We start from the raw sequence: 20457 nt of genomic DNA, 5'->3' as shown, positions 1-20457 counted from the left end.
TCTTTGGCTCTCCAGATGTTTTGTCTACAACTCCCACAAGCCCTTACTCCTTAGAGCATTTGGCTCCATTGGTGCTGCTACTTCAAGTAAGAGTATGAAACATCTGGGTACTCAAAATTTCAACACTCCAGCTATAAAGGAAGCCCATCTTTCCCAGCATTCAGCTGCGGAGGCAAACACGCCCACCGATGATTAAGCGGATGCCAAGCCTAGTGACAGCTGACACCCGTTTCTCAAAACTTCCTTCTACCACAGTTAAAAAAAGAGTGACAATTAAACCACAACTTGGTGCTGAAAAGAGAAATTGTCCAAGCAGACGCAGCAGCCATGGCAGAAGGCAAGACCGGAGGTGCTGGGCTGTTTGCAAAGCGGGTCCAAAAGCAACTCAGCCGAGCTCAAGAGAAGGTATTGGTGATGAGGCATTTCTTTTCAATGTAACCGTCTTATTATTATGTCTGGGAGGGACGTGCACAGAACCAATATTTTTTACTTCTTCAAAACAACAAAGCAAAGAGGTCCCACCAAAATGAAAGACTATGCAAAGTCAGAAAGGATAAGAGACGCATTTTCTTCCTTTGCCTGGATTGCTCCCAACTTCCTTACATGATTCCTACCCTAGCTTTAAAGTCTCCAGTCAGCCAACATATATGACATTCAGACCATCCATACTGCAGAATTATGACAGTCTAATGCCACTAAGTGTCATGGCTCCAATATATGGAATCCTGGGATTTGTAGTTTGTTGTGTACCAGCGCTCTCCAGAGAAGGGCAAACATCTCATAACTGCAAATCCTAGGTTTCCATCATCATGACAGTTAAATTCATATTGAACTGCTATCTCTTTGAAGTGTGGACACAGCCATAGTGAATCTAACCTACATTTGTAATTGTGGTATTTATAATCGGGGCAAGAGGGCAGGGTGTTTTGTTTTGTTTTGTTTGTTAACGTATTTGTTAATAAAGAAAAAGAACTGGTACAACTCGGCCAAAGAAGTCGTCGTTTTATCATTCTGTAAAATGTTATGGGATTCTGTGTTACATCTGCCCATAACTTTTTGTTAGGAGGAAAGTGAAGTCTTAAAAGACCGAAGTATTGCAAAGGGAGATGTCGTAGCAAAATAACTGAAAATTCTTCTTTGAGAATCCTTCAAAGAATTGAAATTGGGGAGAAAAGGAAGGAAGGAAGGAAGGAAGGAAGGAAGGAAGGAAGGAAGGAAGGAAGGGAGATCTTGTCAATCATGAAGCCTTTTCCAAACAGATGATATCAATCACAGGTTATAACTGATAATATTCACTGGCTTATCAGAGAGACAGGGCCTTTTCTGTGGTGGCTCCTCAACTATGGAATTCCCTCCCAAATGAAATTAGATCTGCCCCCTCCCTCCTGACCTTTAGGGAGCTAGTGAAAACTTGGTTGTGGAACGAAGTTTTCGCGGAATGATGTCTGAGACCAGCAATTGACCAAAGTTACTGACCACAATATATAGACTGAATATACGGACTGAGTTGACATGATTTTATCTTGGCGAACGGCTGTTATGTAATTTATCCTATATGTATTGGTTAATTTTAATGTTGATGTATGATATTTTAGATTATAGTGTTAGCACTGAATTTTTGCTGTCAGCCGGTCTGAGTCCCTCTATGGAGATAAAGAAGATCGGGATATAAAAGTTTTAAATAAATAATAAATAATATTATCATAGTTTCCAAGTGCAGTTTTGCAGTCCTCAGCTCCTCCAGATTTGTAAGATCACTTTTTTCCTGGCCAAAAAAATGAATGCATGGTCTGGAAACTTGCAAGAGTGAAAATTCACTTTTTGAATAGATCTCAGGCCACCTTACTTGGATCTGCACGCATCATTCGAAAATACATCACACAGTCCTAGACGCTTGTGAAGTGTTCGACTTGTGATTTTTTTGATACAAAATCCAGCATATAGATCTCATTTGCTGTGACATACTGTGCTTTTGTGTCAGTAAAATAATAATAATATACTTTATTTATATCCCACCCTATCTCCCTGAGGAGACTTAGGGCGGATAACAGTACACCTATATGGTAAACATTCAATGCCATTATAAAATTAACAAAGAAAGAACATAAACAGAGGTAATGGCTTCCCATTTATTTCCATTTCCAGCATCTGGAAACTGTGCTAGACTCTGGCCATGGGGGCGGGGGTTGTCGCTCCATCTTCCATGTCGTGAAGCTTTGTTGTCCTTAGACGCTCTCCCGATTGAATTGCCGGTCTGTCTGCATGGGTACCTTTTGTTACCTCACGACAAAAGTGGTACCTATTTATCTACTCACACTGCTGTTTTTGAGCTGTTAGAGCCGTCGCAAACTCTGTTCCTGCGAGAGAAACCCTTGCTAGCATGTCCCTGATGTCACGAGACTCCGCCTCTCTCCCCGCCCCTTTCTCTGCCCCTTTCTCCATGCGAGCGTGGTTTTTCCTTTGCTAGGGCAGCATTGCCCGCATTTTCTCTCAGTTGGCAGAATTCAACTGAGAGAAAATGCGGGCAATGCTGCCCTAGCAAAGGAAAAACCACGCTCGCAAAGAGAAAGGGGTGGAGAAAGGGGCGGGGAGAGAGGCGCAGGCTCATGACGTCAGGGACTTGCTAGCAAGGGTTTCTCCAGCAGAAACCTAGTTTGCGACGGGCCTTAGGTAAGCAGTAGCTGTGCTGATGTCTAGGAGCTCACTCCAACCCAGATTTGAACTGTTGACCTTTTGATCAGCAAGATTTTATGCAGCTAGCAGTTTAACCTGCTGTGCTAAAGCCTGGCCCTTGAATCAGGGAAAGGCAGATCAAGTTTAAAAAAACAAAAAGAAGAGAGCAAAATGGAAGTGTAAAGATTGCCCCACATGTTAAACTGTTTCTCTCTTTTCCTCCCACACTCATTTGCTGCAGACTGTATTTAACATGCAATGGTAGTGTTTGGGTGCTTAGTTTGTATTCAATTCATTTAGAGAAGAGGAGAAGGGAGAGATGTGCCTTTCCCAGTAGACCTTGACCAAAACAAGCTATTTCACCCCCACCTGGCTTGTGTATGCCTCTCAGCGATAACATTTGCAGTCTGGACACACTCTGATGTTGCTTGGTCACACATGTCACATTTTGCACCTGTGAAATGTTGTGCAGGGATATCCAAGAAGAGATGTGTATATTTGTTGTTCGCACTAATTGTTGGAACTATAAGAATCCATTTTGAAAAGTCTTGACTTAATTTTTTCCCTCCTGCCTGTTGTTCTCTCTCAGCGTAGCATTTTTCTACACCTACAGAGTTAGGATGTGGAAAACTGCGGAAAGTTACAATTTATTCTCTGCCACAAAGGAAGGTTTTTGGTTTTTAAAAACTCAAACAAGTGATGTGGGGTTGTCAGGTTGCACAAGTGTGTGGAACAGGCAAAAAAGCTGTGGAAACCTCATGTACGCCCACACTAGAAAACCGAATGCTACAGGCTAGGACTGCAGGCAACATGACTTTGTTAGAGGGCAAAATGAGGCAGGTACCTTAGGTAGCAAATCTCTGAGCAATAAGATGATACATTGCTCTATATTGGTTTTATTCTTCCTTTTCTTGTAAATTTTTTACTGCCATCAGACATACAGTGAAAAGTGCTTGTAGAATTTTCTTCCTCAGAGGCCAAATAATTTACCTGGTTTTGTTCTGTGAATTTGGGGAGTGTAGCATTATGTTTAGCTGCAACCCAGCGCAAAAGCTGAGTTGCAGCTAAACATAAAAAAAACCAAGATTATGGCAACAAGAAGGATTGACAACTGGGAAATAGAGGGAGAAAATGTGGAGGCCGTGACAGACTTTGTATTTCTAGGTGCAAAGATTACTGCAGACGCAGAGTGTAGCCAGGAAATCAGGAGACGCTTACTTCTTGGGAGGAAATGACCAATCTTGATAAAATAGTAAAGAGTAGAGACATCACACTGGCAACGAAGATCCACATAGTCAAAGCAATGATATTCCCTGTACTCACCTACGGGTGTGGGAGCTGGACCATAGGGAAGGCTGAGCGAAGGAAGATAGATGCTTTTGAGCTGTGGTGCTGGAGGAAAGTTCTGAGAGTGCGAGAAGATCCAACCAGTCCATACTCCAGGAAATAAAGCCCGACTGCTCATTGGAGGGAAGGATGTTAGAAGCAAAGATGAAGTACTTTGGCCACATCATGAGAAGAAAGGAAAGCTTGGAGAAGACAATTTTGCTAGGGAAAAAGGAAGGAAAAAGGAAGAGGGGCCGACCTAGGACAAGACGGATGAATGGTATCCTTGAAGTGACTGGATTGACCTTGAAGGAGCTGGGGGTGGTGACAGCCAACAGGGAGCTCTGGCGTAGGCTGGTCCATGAGGTCACAAAGAGTCGGAAACGACTGAACAAATGAACAACAGGCATTATGTCCAGTTTCACTTCAGACAGGCTTTTGCTGCAATCTTCATAACTTTCCAGCAAAATACAAATGTTATCTCCATGCTGGATCACCAGATCAAACCGATATACCAAAAATGATTAAAAAGCCTATGTAGAAAGCACTTGGCTCCCTGTTTCTGCTATAAACTAATGATGGTTAATGATTTTTTGTGGTATTGCAATTTGGCGATGTCACTGTATTTTTGTAATTCGTTTTCATCTGTTCAACTAATGGCTTCTAGCTAATTAAATCAAATTGGTCAAAATGTTGAAAACCAATGTGGTCGTTTTTCCTTCAGCTACCTCTTTATGTGGGTGATAATTTCCTTTGGAGCATTAGCTGAATAACAACTGTCATCTCTATTTCAACTTTAGAGCAAATAAGCATTCTCTTGTCCATTTGAGGATACTTTTTTTTCTTTTTGAATTTTTGACACACTGAAACAGCACATTACAAATAAAATATACTGTACTATGTTGCATTACTAACTTACTTACATAGCAAACACTTGTCTTTTCCCAATTGGCACAATTCCCTTGGTAAACCCTTGTTTGAAATGCTGCCAGTGCTCCTCTTTTTTAATTAGGTCCCATATTTTTAAAAATTAAGTCCCAATTTTGTGAATTCAGTTCCTACCTAGCCCAAAGCTCTCACCCTTAGAAACATGGGTCAGGAAGGGGAGCATGAGAAACACAAGGCCTTTTCAATTGTGATGCTGAGTTTTGGAGACTTCCTGTCAGTGAGTGAGAAGCCGCAGATGGTATGATTTTTACTTTCTTCAAGTTACTGACATGTTGTTGTGGAAACAACAGCAGAGCCTAGAAACTCCTTTAACACATTTTTCTTAGCTTCTATATCTCCCTTTTATCTCATCTCTTGACAGTTGTTATTAACTGTTGTCAAGTTGAGCCTGACTTATGGAAACCCTCCAAATGAAAGACTTTTGTTGTTAACCACCTAGATTAGATTCTGCAGACTGGAGGCTGGGGCTTCCATGATGAGGTTTATCCACATGTAACGCCTCTCTTCCTATTGTTGTTGTCATCCTTCTTCTTCTTCTTCTTCCTCCTCCTCCTCGTCCTCCTTGTCCTCCTCCTAGCGTTTGTCCCACAAATTCCTCCTCCTCCTCGTCCTCCTCGTCCTCCTCCTAGCGTTTGTCCCACAAATTCGTAGGGCCTGCTTTGCATTGGCTTTGTTTTGGGCATTCCTAAAAAAAAACCCTTGGTGGTTTTGACAGGTTGATGCAACTGTTTGTACTGCAGCTGGCGCATTGCATCGCCTATTACTGCAGTCCATTGCCCCATTGGTTGGTTATTCAGCCAGCACCACTAGGAGGTGGGGTCAGATTTTTGCCAACCCTATTGTCGTCACCTTCATCAAGTATTATTGTCTTATCATGAGTTGATACAAGTCATTAGATACGTCCAAAGTATGATATCTTCCATTTTGGCTTCTGGTGAAGGTACATGCTTGTCTTGTTTCTCATTATCCTCGTGGTTAGTCAAGTTGACTAAATGAAATGGACCACTTTACAAACCAATGCACAAAACCTTCACTAAATTGGTGCCCTCTATAATGTTGTAATATCCTAAGTTCCAGACAGCAGAGCTAATGTTTGGGAAATGATCAATCATTTCCTGTGGAAACCAAAAGGATAATGAAGTTGAGGTAATGCCGAGACACCCCTGAAAACCAGAAATCTCCAGGGGAGAAAACCACAAGAAAGGCTATCAATTTCACATTTTGCAGATATCTTGGCAAGTTGCCATGAATCCCTTTGGGGAGAGAGGGTGAGTTATAAATAAATAATGATTGTTGTTGTTGTTGTTGTTTTACTGACACAAAACACAGTATGTTACAGCAAACAAGATCTATATGCTGGATTTCGTATCACAAAATCACAAGTCGAACACTTCTCAAGTGTCTAGGACTGTGTGATGTATTTTCGAAGGATGAGTGCAGATCCAAGTAAGGTAGCCTTTTGCAGTTGACAGATCATGATTTTGTCGATGTTTATTGTTTCCAAATGCCGGCTGAGATCTTTTGGCACGACGCCCAGTTCGCCAATGACCACTGGGACTACTGTACTGGTTTATGCCAGAGCCTTTGGGGTTCAATTTTGAGGTCTTGATAGCGGCTGAGTTTTTCCTGTTGTTTTTCCTCAGTGTGGCTGTCACCTGGTATGGCGACATCAATAATCCAGACTTTTTTCTTTTCCACAATCGTGATGTCTGGGGTATTGTGTTCCAAAACTTTGTCAGTCTGGATTCAAAAGTTCCACAGTAGTTCTGCATGATCATTTTCCACAACCTTATGATCCCACCAATTCTTTACTGCTGGCAGGTGGTACTTGTGACATAAGTTCCGGTGAATCATTTGGACTACAGAGTTGTGCCTCTGTTTGTAGTCTGTCTGAGTGATTTTCTTGCAACAACTGAGGATATGGTCCATGGTTTCATCAGCTTCCTTGCACAGTCTGCATTTCGGGCCATCCACTAAATTTTCGATCCTTATTTTGATTATCATCATCATCATCATCATCATCATCATCATCATCATCATCTGGCTGCTACCAAAAATAAAACACTAACCAAAATGGCCCATTGGCCTGTCCTGATAAGCCAAGTTCTACATTTTTACATTTCCAGTATAATGTATCTCTAATTGGAGGGGTTGACACTTTCACTTCCTGGGTGTCTACAAGGGGCTATAACCCTCAAATCTCCACATTTTAATTTAGGCCCCTAGGCACATAACCTACTAGTCAGGAAGATGTTTAGTGTAATTTTAAAGACCACACTTATTTTGTGCCAGGCTTTAGTGTTTTTAGCCAATGAATTATTGTATGTATTCTATTCATGCATAAGTCTAGAAATTTTGGTTAAAAAATCATCCCAAAATACTTGGGTCAGCTTACCCATAGATCACTGTAAACATTGTACCTTAGCCACATCTCTCAGTAGAGTGGCCAAAGGCGACAGCATCACCCCATTCTAACATGTCTACACTCCTTTGAGGAAAAGTACAAAAGAGCCTCTTTCTGCTGCCATTGTCAAAAATGTCAGAAGAGGCACTGCAGTAGAGAGAGTAGAGAGGGCTGTTGTAAGTTCACCCAAGCTCTTACTTTTCCGTACTCTTCGCAGAGAAGGAGATGGTTCCTTTTTTAATAAAGGTCAAAACTATGTCTTAACATTTATCAAGAAAGGAACCACACACATTTCTGAGTAAAATAATAAAAGTTCAGTGGTTGGTGGTGGCTGGCTCCAAGAGGACGGTGGGACTTTCCCCTCCCCACAGAAAGTTCCCAGATTTTGTTTCTATTCTTTCTGATTTTATTTTGGAGCTCCACATGTTGTTGTTCATTCGCTCAGTCATCTCCGACTCTTCGTGACCTCATGGACCAGCCCACGCCAGAGCTCCCTGTCGGCCGTTACCACCCCCAGCTCCTTCAAGGTCAGTCCAGTCACTTCAAGGATGCCATCCATCCATCTTGCCCTTGGTCGGCCCCTCTTCCTTTTGCCTTCCACTTTCCCCAGCATAATTGTCTTCTCTAGGCTTTGCTATCTCCTCATGATGTGGCCAAAGTACTTCAACTTTGTCTCTAGTATCCTTCCCTCCAGTGAGCAACCGGGCTTTATTTCCTGAAGGATGGCCTGGTTGGATCTTCTCATGGTCCAAGGCACTCTCAGAATTTTCCTCCAGCACCACAGTTCAAAAGCATCTATCTTCCTTCACTCAGCCTTCCTTATGGTCCACCTCTCGCATCCATAAGTTACTACTCAGAGGTTGTGAGGTCTGTTGGAATCTAGGCAAATGAGATTTATATATACATTCCACAGATATATAAACCTCACTTGCCTAGTTTTCAACAAGCCTCGCAACCTCTGAGGGTGCCTGCCATAGATGTGGGTGAAACGTCAGGAGAGAATGCTTCTGGAACATGGCCATACAGCCCGGAAAGCTCACAGCAACCCAACTTGTCAATGTTATGATAAAGTTGGAGGTTTCAGAAAATGCCAATGCATTTTGGTCTCCCTCATTCCATGTAAATTTGATGGATTTCTTCTGTATTCTTCAAAAGAATCAAAATGCGAGACATCTGCACTAGGAGCATGCACAGCAGTATTGTAATGTTTCTGTGAATTAAGCTCACAAAGCATTATGCAAATTTGCCCCTCTCTGGAAAAAATATCTATTGCTCCTGATAAATACTGAAGAAAAATCAGATAATACTTTAATCTATTTTTCTTGTTTTTATGTTACACTATGGAGAATACCAGATCAGGGAACATGAGGAGATAGAAACCACAAAAAGGGAGGTGCTTGTAGGCAAAGGGTGTTGACCTGATTTTTTTAAAGCAGCTTCCTTCCTTGTTATAGTAAGTGCTAAAAAAACCCAAAAGTAATATTTAAAAATTCCCTTTCCCATCTGAAATTCACATTTGAAAAGCAACAAAACACTAGTCTAGTCAACAAATACCATGGGATTCCTGTGCGTTGTGTAGTTCTTTGATTAGCTCATGTATTTATTGCTGTTTTGAAGACATGCTCCCCCAAGCTGTACAATACCTTTGTTTGTTGTAGCATGTGGTTGTCTTCACCTGGGCATTTTGCATTCAATGTGTTTTTGTGTTACAGTCCATCATTGATAGGTAGACGTGGATTCAGTTAGCAAGTCTGATTTCTGAGGCACTTAACTCTGAGGAAATCTACTTGTGGGAGGAAAACCAATTTATTATAAGAAATACACACTCTCCTTATTGTCTAGTTCGACACTCTGAGGTGCAGTTTAGCTTGTAAATGCTACAATGACTTGCAGACTTAGCTGTTTTTGATTCTGTCAGGGTTCCTGTGCAGCAAGAGAAGCTGGAAATCAAGTGTCCCATTGCCATATTTCGGTAATTTTGAGAAAATTCACAGCAGCCCAAAGTACACTGCTTGACCGTTAATTTTGAAAGTGTTGTCTCACTTTTCAGCTGGTCTTTACGACTCCTGTTTTCCTATATTTACTCATTTTTTGTCTCCACAGGTTTTGCAGAAACTGGGGAAAACTGTTGAAACAAAAGATGAACAGTTTGAACAATATGCATACAACTTCCAACAGCAGCAGGTTGTTTATCAAAGAATGACTGGGGGGCTGGCATTTGGCATATGGGGCGTATAACACATAGTCTATTCTATGTTTTTCTCACAGAATTGGAAATACTTTTCAACTAAATGTTTACTTAGGATTCTGAGGTCCACATTAGACATACTAGACCAGTGGTTCTCAACCTCCCAAGTACCACGACCCCTTAATAGAGTTCCTCATGTGGTGGTGACCCCCAACCATAACGTTATTTTCATTGCTACTTCACAACTGTAATTTATGCAGGATGTATTTTCATTCACTGGACCAAATTTGGCACATAGACCCGATACGCCCAAATTCAAATAGTGGGGGGATGGGGGGGGGATTGATTCCATCATTTGGGAGTTGTAGTTGCTGGAATTTAAAGTTCATCTGCAATCAAAGAGCATTCTGAACTCCACCAATGATAGAACTGAACCAAACGTGGCACACAGAACTCCCAGAACCAACAGAAAATACTCGAAAGGTTTGGTGGGCATTGACCTTGAGTTTTGAAGTTGTAGTTCACCTAAATCCCAAGAGCACTGTGGACTCAAAACAATGATGGATCTGGACCAAACTTGCCATGAAAATCAATATGTCCAAATGTGAACTTTGGTGGAGTGTAGGGAAAATAGACTTGGCATTTGGGAGTTGTAGTTGCTGGGATTTATTGTTCACCTACAATCGAAGAACATTCTGAACCTCACCAAGGTTAGAATTGGGCCAAACTTCCCACACAAAACCCCCATTACCAACAGAAAATACTGTTTTCGGATGGTCTTTGGTGACCCCTCTGACACCCCCTCACGACCCCTCCAGGGGTCCCGACCCCCAGGTTGAGAAACATTGTACTAGACCAAGGCTGGTAGTCCTAAATGATTGTGCTATACCCTCCTCTAAGAAATTGCTGACACTGAATTTGTTATCACAACACATATTCTGTTTAGCCCACAGGATTCTAAAATAATCTTACCAAAGGAAAGAATAAAAGATGCTAAAGGAATTAGTGAGATAGAAATGCTCTGTATGTTCAAGTAACATCAACTACAGATTGAGTCTCCCTTATTTGAAAAACTTGGAATCAGGATTTTTTTTAAAAAATGTAATACCTGTATTTGCGTTTACATACATGTACTCAGATGTCTTGGAGATACTGTAGTTCCCCAGTCTAAAGTTTTATCTTAGCTCTTCATATGCTCACAAACTGATCCCTTTGCTAAAGCTTTTCCTCATGTCTTCCTGGGCCTTCCCTGTTCTTACACCAAACTCTGCATTTATAAGAATGGGACAGGAATCCTGAGTGTAGTCATTTTAATAGACACACATCCAATGGGTCATCAATAGGTTTAGAGGTATCACACCTGTTGAGACTCTGGTTGCCAAATTCATTTCTTTGCATTGAGAGAAAAAGGGAGAAGAGAGCCAGTCTGAAATTATTCTGATATTATAATGCTGTTTCTCCAAATTGTACACAATTTAACAGCTTGTATACACACACCTTTTTAGTATTTGCAATACAGCCAATGGGTTGAAGATGGATTTCTATCTGTACATCTGAAGAAGTGAGTTGAAATCCATAAAAATCCATGGTTTGCTGATTATAGAATCTGATTAAGGCCCATTCTACATTGCCATATAAAATCAAGTTTATCTGCTTTGAACTGGATTATATGACAGTGGAGACTCATATAATCCAGTTCAAATCAGATAATGTGGATTATCAGCTTTGATAATCTGGATTATATGGCATCTTAGAAGGGGTCTAACTCATTAATGTATGTTTCACATATACCTTATGCCCGGGGTCCTCAAACTTTTTTAAGCAGAGGGCCAGGTCACAGTCCCCCAAACTGTTGGAGGGCCCAGATTATAATTTGAAAAAAAATAATGAATGAATTCCTATGCACACTGAACATATCTTATTTGTAGTGCAAAAACCACTTAAGACAATATAATAATTAAAAGAACAATTTTAACAAATATAAATTTATTAGTATTTCAATGGGAAGTGTGGGCCTGATTTTGGCTGATGAGATAGGATTGTCATTGTTGTTATATGATCTCAAGTCATTTCAGACTTAGGTTGACCCTGAGCGAGGGCTGGGTAAATGACCTTGGAGGGCCGTATCCGGCCCCTGGGCCTTAGTTTGAGGACCCCTGCCTTATGTACTCAGTCTGAAGGTAATTTTATACAACATATGTTAATGATGTTATGCATGAAACAAAGTTTGTGTACACTGGACAATATCAGCCATTGGAAAGTAAAAGTGTTGCTATCTCAGCCACCCATGTGGACAATTTTGGGTTTTGGAGTATTTTGAATTTTGACATTCGAGATGAGGGATACTCAGCCAGTAGATACACCAAATGTAGCGTGCTTGGCTTGGCAACGGCTTCGTTGACTCTTCTCAGTATGGGGTGATGTAGGCGGGAGAGTCAACTCAGCCCCCCTAAAGAGACTAATGAAAACAATATGCTGAAATGTACAAGAGGACACATATGACCCTATTGTTTTCTTCTTTCTTTCTTTCTTTTTCCAGATTGAAGGTCACAAACTCTACAAGGAGCTGAAGGTTTTCCTCAATGCTGTCAAAGGTACTTTGCTTAGATGACAACTCCAATGTGTTCTAAAAAGTGGTGATAACGAAGATGTTAAAAAGAGAGACAGGAGGCATTTGAAGATAATCTTCTGCTTCTGAATTCATGCAAGGATTGGAAACTTTCCAGCTAGAGATTTTGTTAGAATTTGTGTTTTTTATTGAAATTATATGGTCTGAGGAGCAATAGCTGTTGACACTTAAGGTACCATGCTTAATGACATCACTAAATCCATATGGCCAAGCAACATCAAAGAATAGTCAATACACAAACATAATCAATGAGGAAAAAATATTAGGAGAGGCTGCTGCAGTTTGATTTGATCTGAGCCTACTGGGAAAGGTGAGGTTTCACACCTCCCTCTCCTCCTTCCAATGAGTTAATAGAGTGCAATCTACTACTTGAACTGCTTGCAAGAAATGAAGTAAACTGAAGGCAAAAGGGGAAGTGGGAGTAGAGAGAAACTGGAATAATTTTTTAAAGCTGGAAAAGGGGAAACAACAGAGAGTTAACTGGGACCGTCCCTGCCAAATCAGGACAGTTGGAGGGTATGTATCACTAAAGGAATTCCAGCATTGAAATGTGACTTGAATGAGGGTCTTGGTGGTTTTAAATCTAATCCAACTCCATTCTGGCTGTTTTCCATGAATGCCTCAGTTTAGACACATCATCCTCATAAGACTCTGGACTCCGGGGGCCCTTGTCCAGGGAAGTCGTGCTGTCCCTCTATTCTGCCTTGGTCAGACCAAACCTGGAATACTGTATCCAATTCTGGGCACCACAATTGAAGGAAGATGTTGACAAGCTGGAATCTGTCCAGAGGTGGGCGACTAAAATGATCAAGGGTCTGGAGAACAAGCCCCATGAGAAGCGGCTTAAAGAGCTGGGCTTGTTTAGCCTGCAGAAGAGATGACTGAGAGGAGACATGATGAGGGCCATGTATAAATATGTGAGAGGAAGTCATAGAGAGGAGGGAGCAAGCGTGTTTTCTGTTATCCTGAAAATTAGGATGCAATGGAACAATGGCTTCAAACTACAGGAAAGGAGATTCCACCTGAACATGAGGAAGGGCTTCCTGAATGTGAGAGCTGTTCATCAGTGGAACTCTCTGCTCTGGAGTGTGGTGGAGGCTCCTTCTTTGGAGGCTTTTAAACAAAGGCTGGATGGCCACCTGTCAGGGGTGCTTTGAATGCAGTTTTCCTGCTTCTTAGTAGGGGGTTGGACTGGATGGCCCATGAGGTCTCTTCCAACTCTATGATTCTATGATTGTGATGGCAAAATTGAAAGGTACAATATGGAATTATTGTTAACAACCATCTTCCACTAAAATACAGCATTATAGAAGTAAAACACTTTTGCTATGCAAAAGTCTGGAAAAAAGAAGAGAAACCAGACGAGGATTACTGGATGATGAAAATTGTAGAGATTAGAAACATGGATAGACTGACATATCGAATAGCGAAAAATAAAGGGACCCCAATAAAAGAGACGGATTGGACAAAGGTGACAGAATATCTAAAATATAAGAATAGAAATATAGAAAGAAGAGAGGAAAATATGAAGGATATAAAGATAAAAGAAGGAAAAGAAAGAATCCATGTGGAAGATACCAAGGAAGTCAAAAATATTGTGTGTGTGTGTGTGTATCTATATAAATAAAAATGTAATGTTCATTTGCGGGATTAACATAACTCAAAAACCACTGGACGAATTGACACCAAATTTGGACACAATACACATATCAGACCAACAAGTGACCATCACTCATAAAAACATCGAAAAGCACAGCAGAAGAGACTTAAAAAGCCAAAAAAACAAAAAATACATTTCAACACATTCACAAAACCACACATATATACGCAAACACATATACACAAATATATACAGATATATACACACACAAAACACATATACACAGACTGGGCCATAGCAGTGCATGGCAGGGGATGGCTAGTGTGTGTGTGTGTGTGTGTGTGTGTGTGTATGAGTGTGTATGTGTATAATCTTTTCTTTTTTTTCTTTTTTTCTTCTCCTTTTCTCTTTCCCTTTTTTTCTTTTCTTTTTTCCCCTCTCTCATTTTCTTTTAAAGTATACATATATATTGCTTTGTTTTTTAAGAAAACTCTCAATAAAGATTATTTTTTTAAAAAAGAAGTGAGACACTTACATGGGAAAGAGAATCTGCTATAGAAGGTGAAAATGTGGACTCCTCTACATATGGAAACCACCCTCTACTATGAAATGATATGGGGAAAGGAAGAAGAAGATGCATGAACGAAAATGAACTCAGGCCTGAGGATATGCATCTATGTATTTCTCAAGTTTGAGTTCATTTTCCTAGGTTCACAGGTTGCACAAAATACAATATCCAAAATCCACGATACACCTTTATTGGGCCAATCAAAACCACATAATCATAACAGTGTAATAATAACATACATATAATGCTCATAAAATACATCATGCAAACTTTTGAAGCTTCACTTGCTTCTTCATCAGGCAAAGCTGTTGAAAACTGCATAACCTGAGAATGTGTGTCTTCAAGACAAGGAAGCAGCAGAGCAGGCAATGAAAAGGGGGTAATAATAGTATAAGAAACCCCAAGTAGCAACCTTTATCTCTACTGCCTCCTTGTGGCACATCACTATGCCTTCACTTTCAGTAGCTTTGAGGCAGAAAATGTGTACCCAAGCCTAGAGGAAGCTCTGTAGTTTCATAGTATAATTACAATATATACTTCCTGGCTTATTTCCATGTTTACCATAGCCAGGAGGTTATTATCAAGATACCATCTTCAGAAATTGCTTCCAAGAAAGGAGAGTCCAGTACCATGGTTTAAAACATGGATGTGCTATTGGGTCCTTCCAGATGTGAACTGTTAGTTTAGTTAGGAGATCCCTTGTTGTTCAAGTATGATGGCCTTGCAAGTGTAGTGTCTTGACGGTGGATACGTAGGTGACTGTGAAGTCCCATTCTTGACCTGCATGTTTTCCCGCAGTGAGGACATTGGTTTCCAGGTGGAAGGCAGTCCCAATCAGGGTTGGTTTGATGCGCCTTCCGCTTGGCACGTTTCTCCCTTTCGCCCTCCATTCGTATCTCTTTGAATTTCACAGCACTGCTGGTCACAGCTGACCTCCATTTAGGTCACTCAAGGGCCAGTTCTTCCCAGTTCCCAGTGTCTATGCTACAGTTTTAAATGTTGGTTTTAAGCCCATCTTTACATCTCTTTTCCTGACCACCAACATTCTGTTTCCTGTTCTTGAGTTGGGAGTAGAGTACTTTTTATTGTTTTAATGATTGCTTATGTACTGTCTAATTATGATTTGTGCTTGATTGTGGTTTTATTATTGTGGTTGTTATGGATTGGCATCGCATCAGTGGCCAATGTAATGGCATTGAATTTTTGCCAGTTATATGTAAACCGCTTTGAGTCCCCCTAGGGGTGAGAAAAGTGGTATAGAAATACTGTAAATAAATAAATAAATTAAATAATTGCTTTTGGAGATGATGATCGGGCATTTGGACAATGTGGCTACTCCAGCGGAGTTTGTAGGAGCATTGCTTCAATGCTGGTGGTCTTTGTTCCTTCCAGCATGCTGACATTTGTCCACCGGTCTTCCTAAGAGATTTACAGGATGGGGGGGGGGGGGGGGAGGCAATGCTGATGGAATTGTTTCAGGAGTTGGGTGTGATGTCTGTACATAGTCCATGTTTCACAGGCATATAGCAGGATTGGGAGGACAATAGCTATATAAACAATCACCTTGATATCCCTACAAATGTCCCAATTTTCAAAACTCTCTCCTTCATTTGGAAAAATTCTGCACTTGCAGAGCTCAGATAGTATTGCATTTCAATGTCAATGTAACTTTTGTGGAGAGGTGGCTGCCAAGGTAGCAGATTTTCTAATGTTCACCATTAAGCTGTATTTCTGGCATTGCAGAGGGATTGGCTGGTGATTGCTGGAAACACACTTTGGTTTTCTCAATGTTCAGTGAGAGGCCAAGCTTCTCGTATGCTTCTGCAAATGTGTGTTGAGGGGCTTGTAGATCTTCTTCTGAATGTGCACAGACTACGGTATCATTGGCATATTGGAGTTCAATAACAGATGTTGTGATTATGGCTCCTATCATCTCTCATGCTGGCTGTATTAGCCAAGGAGATGGGAATTGTAGATATTGTCTGACCAGGAATATTGCTTGTTACCCCCCCCCCCCCCCAATTTTACTCTTATAGTGATGCATGAAACCTCCAAGAAGTTGTCTGAAACTCTACAAGAAATTTACAGCGAGGAGTGGGACGGATATGAAGACTTGAAAGCCATAGTGCAGGCAAGTGTCACACATCTTTGTTATTGCTTTTATCAAGGATATTTTGGGGGTGAAAATATATTTCAATAATTTTCACAGCAGCCCTATAAGTTGTCCAGGATTGTCACCTCTATGTGCAAAAGGAGTTGAGTCTATAGCGGTAAGATCAGAACCACAACCTTCCCTGGCTCTCAATATCTCATTGCCCTTAAATTATCCCACTGAAGTACTTTGCATTTCAATAGTTTTGCTCTCTTCCTCGGTAATTGCACTTCTGTGAAACTAGAATTAGGTAAGTATGTTAACAGCAATGTATGTGATGCTTCATTAGATTCAAGGATTGTTTGAATCTAATGAAGCATCACATACATTACTGTTAGCATATTTATCTAATTCTTCATTAGATTCAAGGATTGCAAATTGCCAGCTGTAGTGGAGCCCTAATGGTGCAGTGGGTTAAACTGCTGAGCTGCTGAACTTGTTAACCGAAAGGTCAGCAGTTGAAATCCGGGGAGCAGGGTGAGCTCCCACTGTTAGCAACAGCTTCTGCCAACGTAGCAGTTTGAAAACAAACAAATGTGAGTAGATCAATATGTACCATTCTGGTGGGAAGGTAACGACGCCCCATGCAGTCATGCTGTCCACATGACCTTGAAGGCATCTACAGACAACTCTGGCTCTTCAGCTTAGAAATGGAAATAAGCAGCACCCGTCAGAGTCGTACATGACTAGACTTAACTTCAAGTGGAAACCTTTACCTTTACTAGTGGTGAAACTGAGGGTGCAAAATGAAGGCAATATCTGTCAACAAAAATTTTGCATCCCCAATGAAAATGTTCTTCCATTCCCAAATTTCTAGCATTACAATAATATAAAACTTTAAATGAGCATTTAGAAATGCGGCTGAAGCATGCAAAAAAGAAAGAAAGAAAGAAAGAAAGAAAGAAAGAAAGAAAGAAAAAGAAAGGAGGCAGCCAAAGGACTTTTTTTTCATGTCAGGAGCAACTTGAGAAACTGCAAGTTGCTTCTGGTGTGAGAGAATTGGCCATCTGCATGGATGTTTTGATGTTTTACCATCCTTGTGGGAGGCTTCTGTCATGTCAACTGGAGCTGACAGAGGGAGCTCATCCACACTCTCCCCAGGTTCGAACCTCCAACCTGTCGGTCTTCAGTCCTGCAGGCACAAAGGCTTAACCCACTGCGCCACCGGGACTCCTAGCCAAAGGGTTGTGAACATAGCAAATATATAAGAGGGGAATGATTTTCAGTGTCCCATTCTCTACAATGTTAAGGAAATGTTTATTAGGCGTTAGAATTCTTATGAAAAAGAATTGGCTGGCCGAATATAAGAAGTAAAAGAAACACAGTGCTGGAAGACCAATTACTTTGATTTTCCAACTCTTGGAAAAACACAGGGGTCCTTGCTTTTGAATGGAGCTGCAGGGAGGAGGGTGATGTGCAACCTTTTACTTTGTACCCCTTTCTCCTCCCTCCTTCCTCACATCCCAGCCTGCTATTAAGTCTTCCGGGGAAAGTATGCAAGCACAATACTGGCGATTGTTAATCTGTCCTCTCTTATCTCCAGCCAGAAAGCAATGACACAGCTTGAAAATGTAATTCTGAAATGCTGGGCTTCCATGCAAAGAAGGGCTGAACCTAGGGAAACAAGGGAAACTAGTGTGCCAATGTTGCCCAAGTACTAATATATGTGTATGTCGCTTTTGAGCACTGTTTTGAAAAGTTTCTGTGTGTCTAATCTTCAGAGCAATGACCTTTTATGGGAAGACTATGAAGAGAAATTGGCTGACCAGGCCGTCAGGACCATGGAGAATTACTTGACTCAGTTCAGTGAAATTAAGGTATGCATGTTCAGAGCAGACAGCAAATATCCAATATCCAAAGGAATGTGACGCAATGAAAAAGTCAGCTTTTGATTTGAAATGCTGTTATGAAAAGAAGATTTTCCCCCTCCTAGATCAAAGTTTTCAAGATACTTTATGTTGGTGATACACTTTTTAGACAAGCATCATTTAGCAACACAGTAATTCGGTTTTACTAGCAAACCGGACATTCAACCAACCCATTCTAAGAAATGTTGTGAGTTTTCCAGGTTGTATGGCCATGTTTCAGAAGCATTCTCTCCTGACATTTTGCCCACATCTATGGCAGGCATCCTCAGAGGTTGTGAGGTCTGTTGGAAACAATGAAAATAATAATAATAATAATAATAATAATAATAATAATAATCTTTATTTGTACCCCGCCACCATCTCCTCAAAGGGGACTCAGAGTGGCTTACATGGGGCCAAGCCCGAACAAGAATTACAATATAACAATACAAATTGCAATCAAATAAACAACATAACATTAAAATATAAAACATCCAAGCATATAAAACAATATAAACAAAACATAGGAACTAAGCATAATGACAGAAAGACAAAGGGCGGGCCACATGTACATAAAATGATTTTAAAACTCCGGGTGAGATAAGAGGGGAGAACGAAATGTAAGGGTGACCTCATAGAGAGATAGGAAATTAAGCCAACCTTCGTATGGGGTGGTGGGGGGACCACTCCTGATACAAGAACATTGGAGGAGCACTAGCATAACATTATGTAAAATCAGTATCAAAAACTCTAAAATCAGGATAGTAATAAAGAACAACACTCAGAAAACAGGGGAAATCCAGACAGGAAATAATCAGGGCCAGATAATATCTCCCAACAAAGGATTCCCCTGGCAGGAAGCAGCCAGGCTTTGGAGCTGCAAGGCTATTCAATGATAATCACAGTGGCCAATTGCAACATTTACTCTTGCCTCCAGCAGACAAAGGATTTTTCTCCCACCCTGGACCTTCCACAGATATATAAACCCCACTTGCCTAGTTTCCAACAAACCTCATAACCTCTGAGCATGCCTGCCATAGATGTGGGCAAAACGTCAGGAGAGAATGCTTCTGGAACATGGCCATGCAACCCAGAAAACTCACAGAAACCCAGTGATTCCGGCCATAAATGCCTTTGACAACACACTCAGAGGTTTCTCATTCCATTTAGGTGATACACCTACACATGATAAGCGACACACGAATGTGTCATGATATACAATTTGGGAAGCTTTGTCCTAGATCTTCATTTTTAAAAAATGCTCACAAATTAATCCCTTTGCCAAAGCATTTCCTTGTGTCTTTCAGGGTCTTCCATGTTCTTACACCTTACTGTTTATTTATAGAACTCGAACCCTGTGTGTATTTGTTTTAATATACAAACATTGAGAGGCTGGTTGCCAAATTACAAGCTCTCTGTATTGAGTGAAAAGGGGAGCCGATTCTGGTTTTATGATACCGTTTCTGCACATTTTGCATGATTTGACATAGTATACATGCATACATGGGTTATAATATTGGCAGTAAAGCCAGTGGGTTGAAGATTGTATTCCATCAATGCATCTGAAGAAGTGAAAGGGCCAAGGCAGTGACATTTCCAGCTCATCTCCTATTTGGATATCAGCCAGCACGTCAATGACTTAAATCAAGAAATAGTTTTCTAAGATCTACAAAGACACTCGCTGGAACACCTCAGCAAGCAAGAGTCCAAAAGTGACAGGCTAAAACCCAGAACCTGAATCAATGGCTGATACCAAATGAGAGACACAGAAAACTGGGCGACTTGGAAGGTGCTGAACAGACTGCACTCTGGCACCACGAGATGCGGAGCCAACCTTAAGAAATGGGGCTACAAAGTGGAATCCATGACATGCAAGTCTGGAGAAGAGCAAACTACAGACCACCTGCTGTAATGTAACCTGAGCCCTGCCACATGCACAATGGAGGACCTTCTTATAGTAACACCAGAGGCACTCCAAGTGGCCAGCTACTGGTCAAAGGACATTTAATCAACTACCAAGCTCACATTTCCATTATTTTACTCTATTATTATTATTATTATTATTATTATTATTATTATATTTTTATTATTTTTATTACATTTATTATTTTACTCAATTATT

General features: G+C 40.9%; 1 protein-coding gene across 1 annotated transcript in view; it reads left to right on the top strand.

Moving 5' to 3' along the window:
• Positions 1-245: 245 nt before the first annotated feature.
• Positions 246-20457, top strand: part of BIN2 (bridging integrator 2) — a 42773-nt gene continuing 22561 nt past the window's right edge. The window contains exons 1-5 of the mRNA XM_060762800.2: positions 246-405; positions 9455-9535; positions 12079-12133; positions 16373-16467; positions 18210-18305. Coding sequence (XP_060618783.2) covers positions 328-405; positions 9455-9535; positions 12079-12133; positions 16373-16467; positions 18210-18305 — 405 coding nt within the window. The 5' untranslated portion in view covers positions 246-327. The remainder of the gene's footprint in view (positions 406-9454; positions 9536-12078; positions 12134-16372; positions 16468-18209; positions 18306-20457) is intronic.

The sequence above is a fragment of the Anolis sagrei genome, chromosome 2, assembly GCF_037176765.1.
Source record: "Anolis sagrei isolate rAnoSag1 chromosome 2, rAnoSag1.mat, whole genome shotgun sequence".
Classification (NCBI taxonomy): domain Eukaryota; kingdom Metazoa; phylum Chordata; class Lepidosauria; order Squamata; family Dactyloidae; genus Anolis; species Anolis sagrei.
Note: the sequence above shows the minus strand (reverse complement) of the source record. Positions and strands in the feature narration are given on the sequence as shown.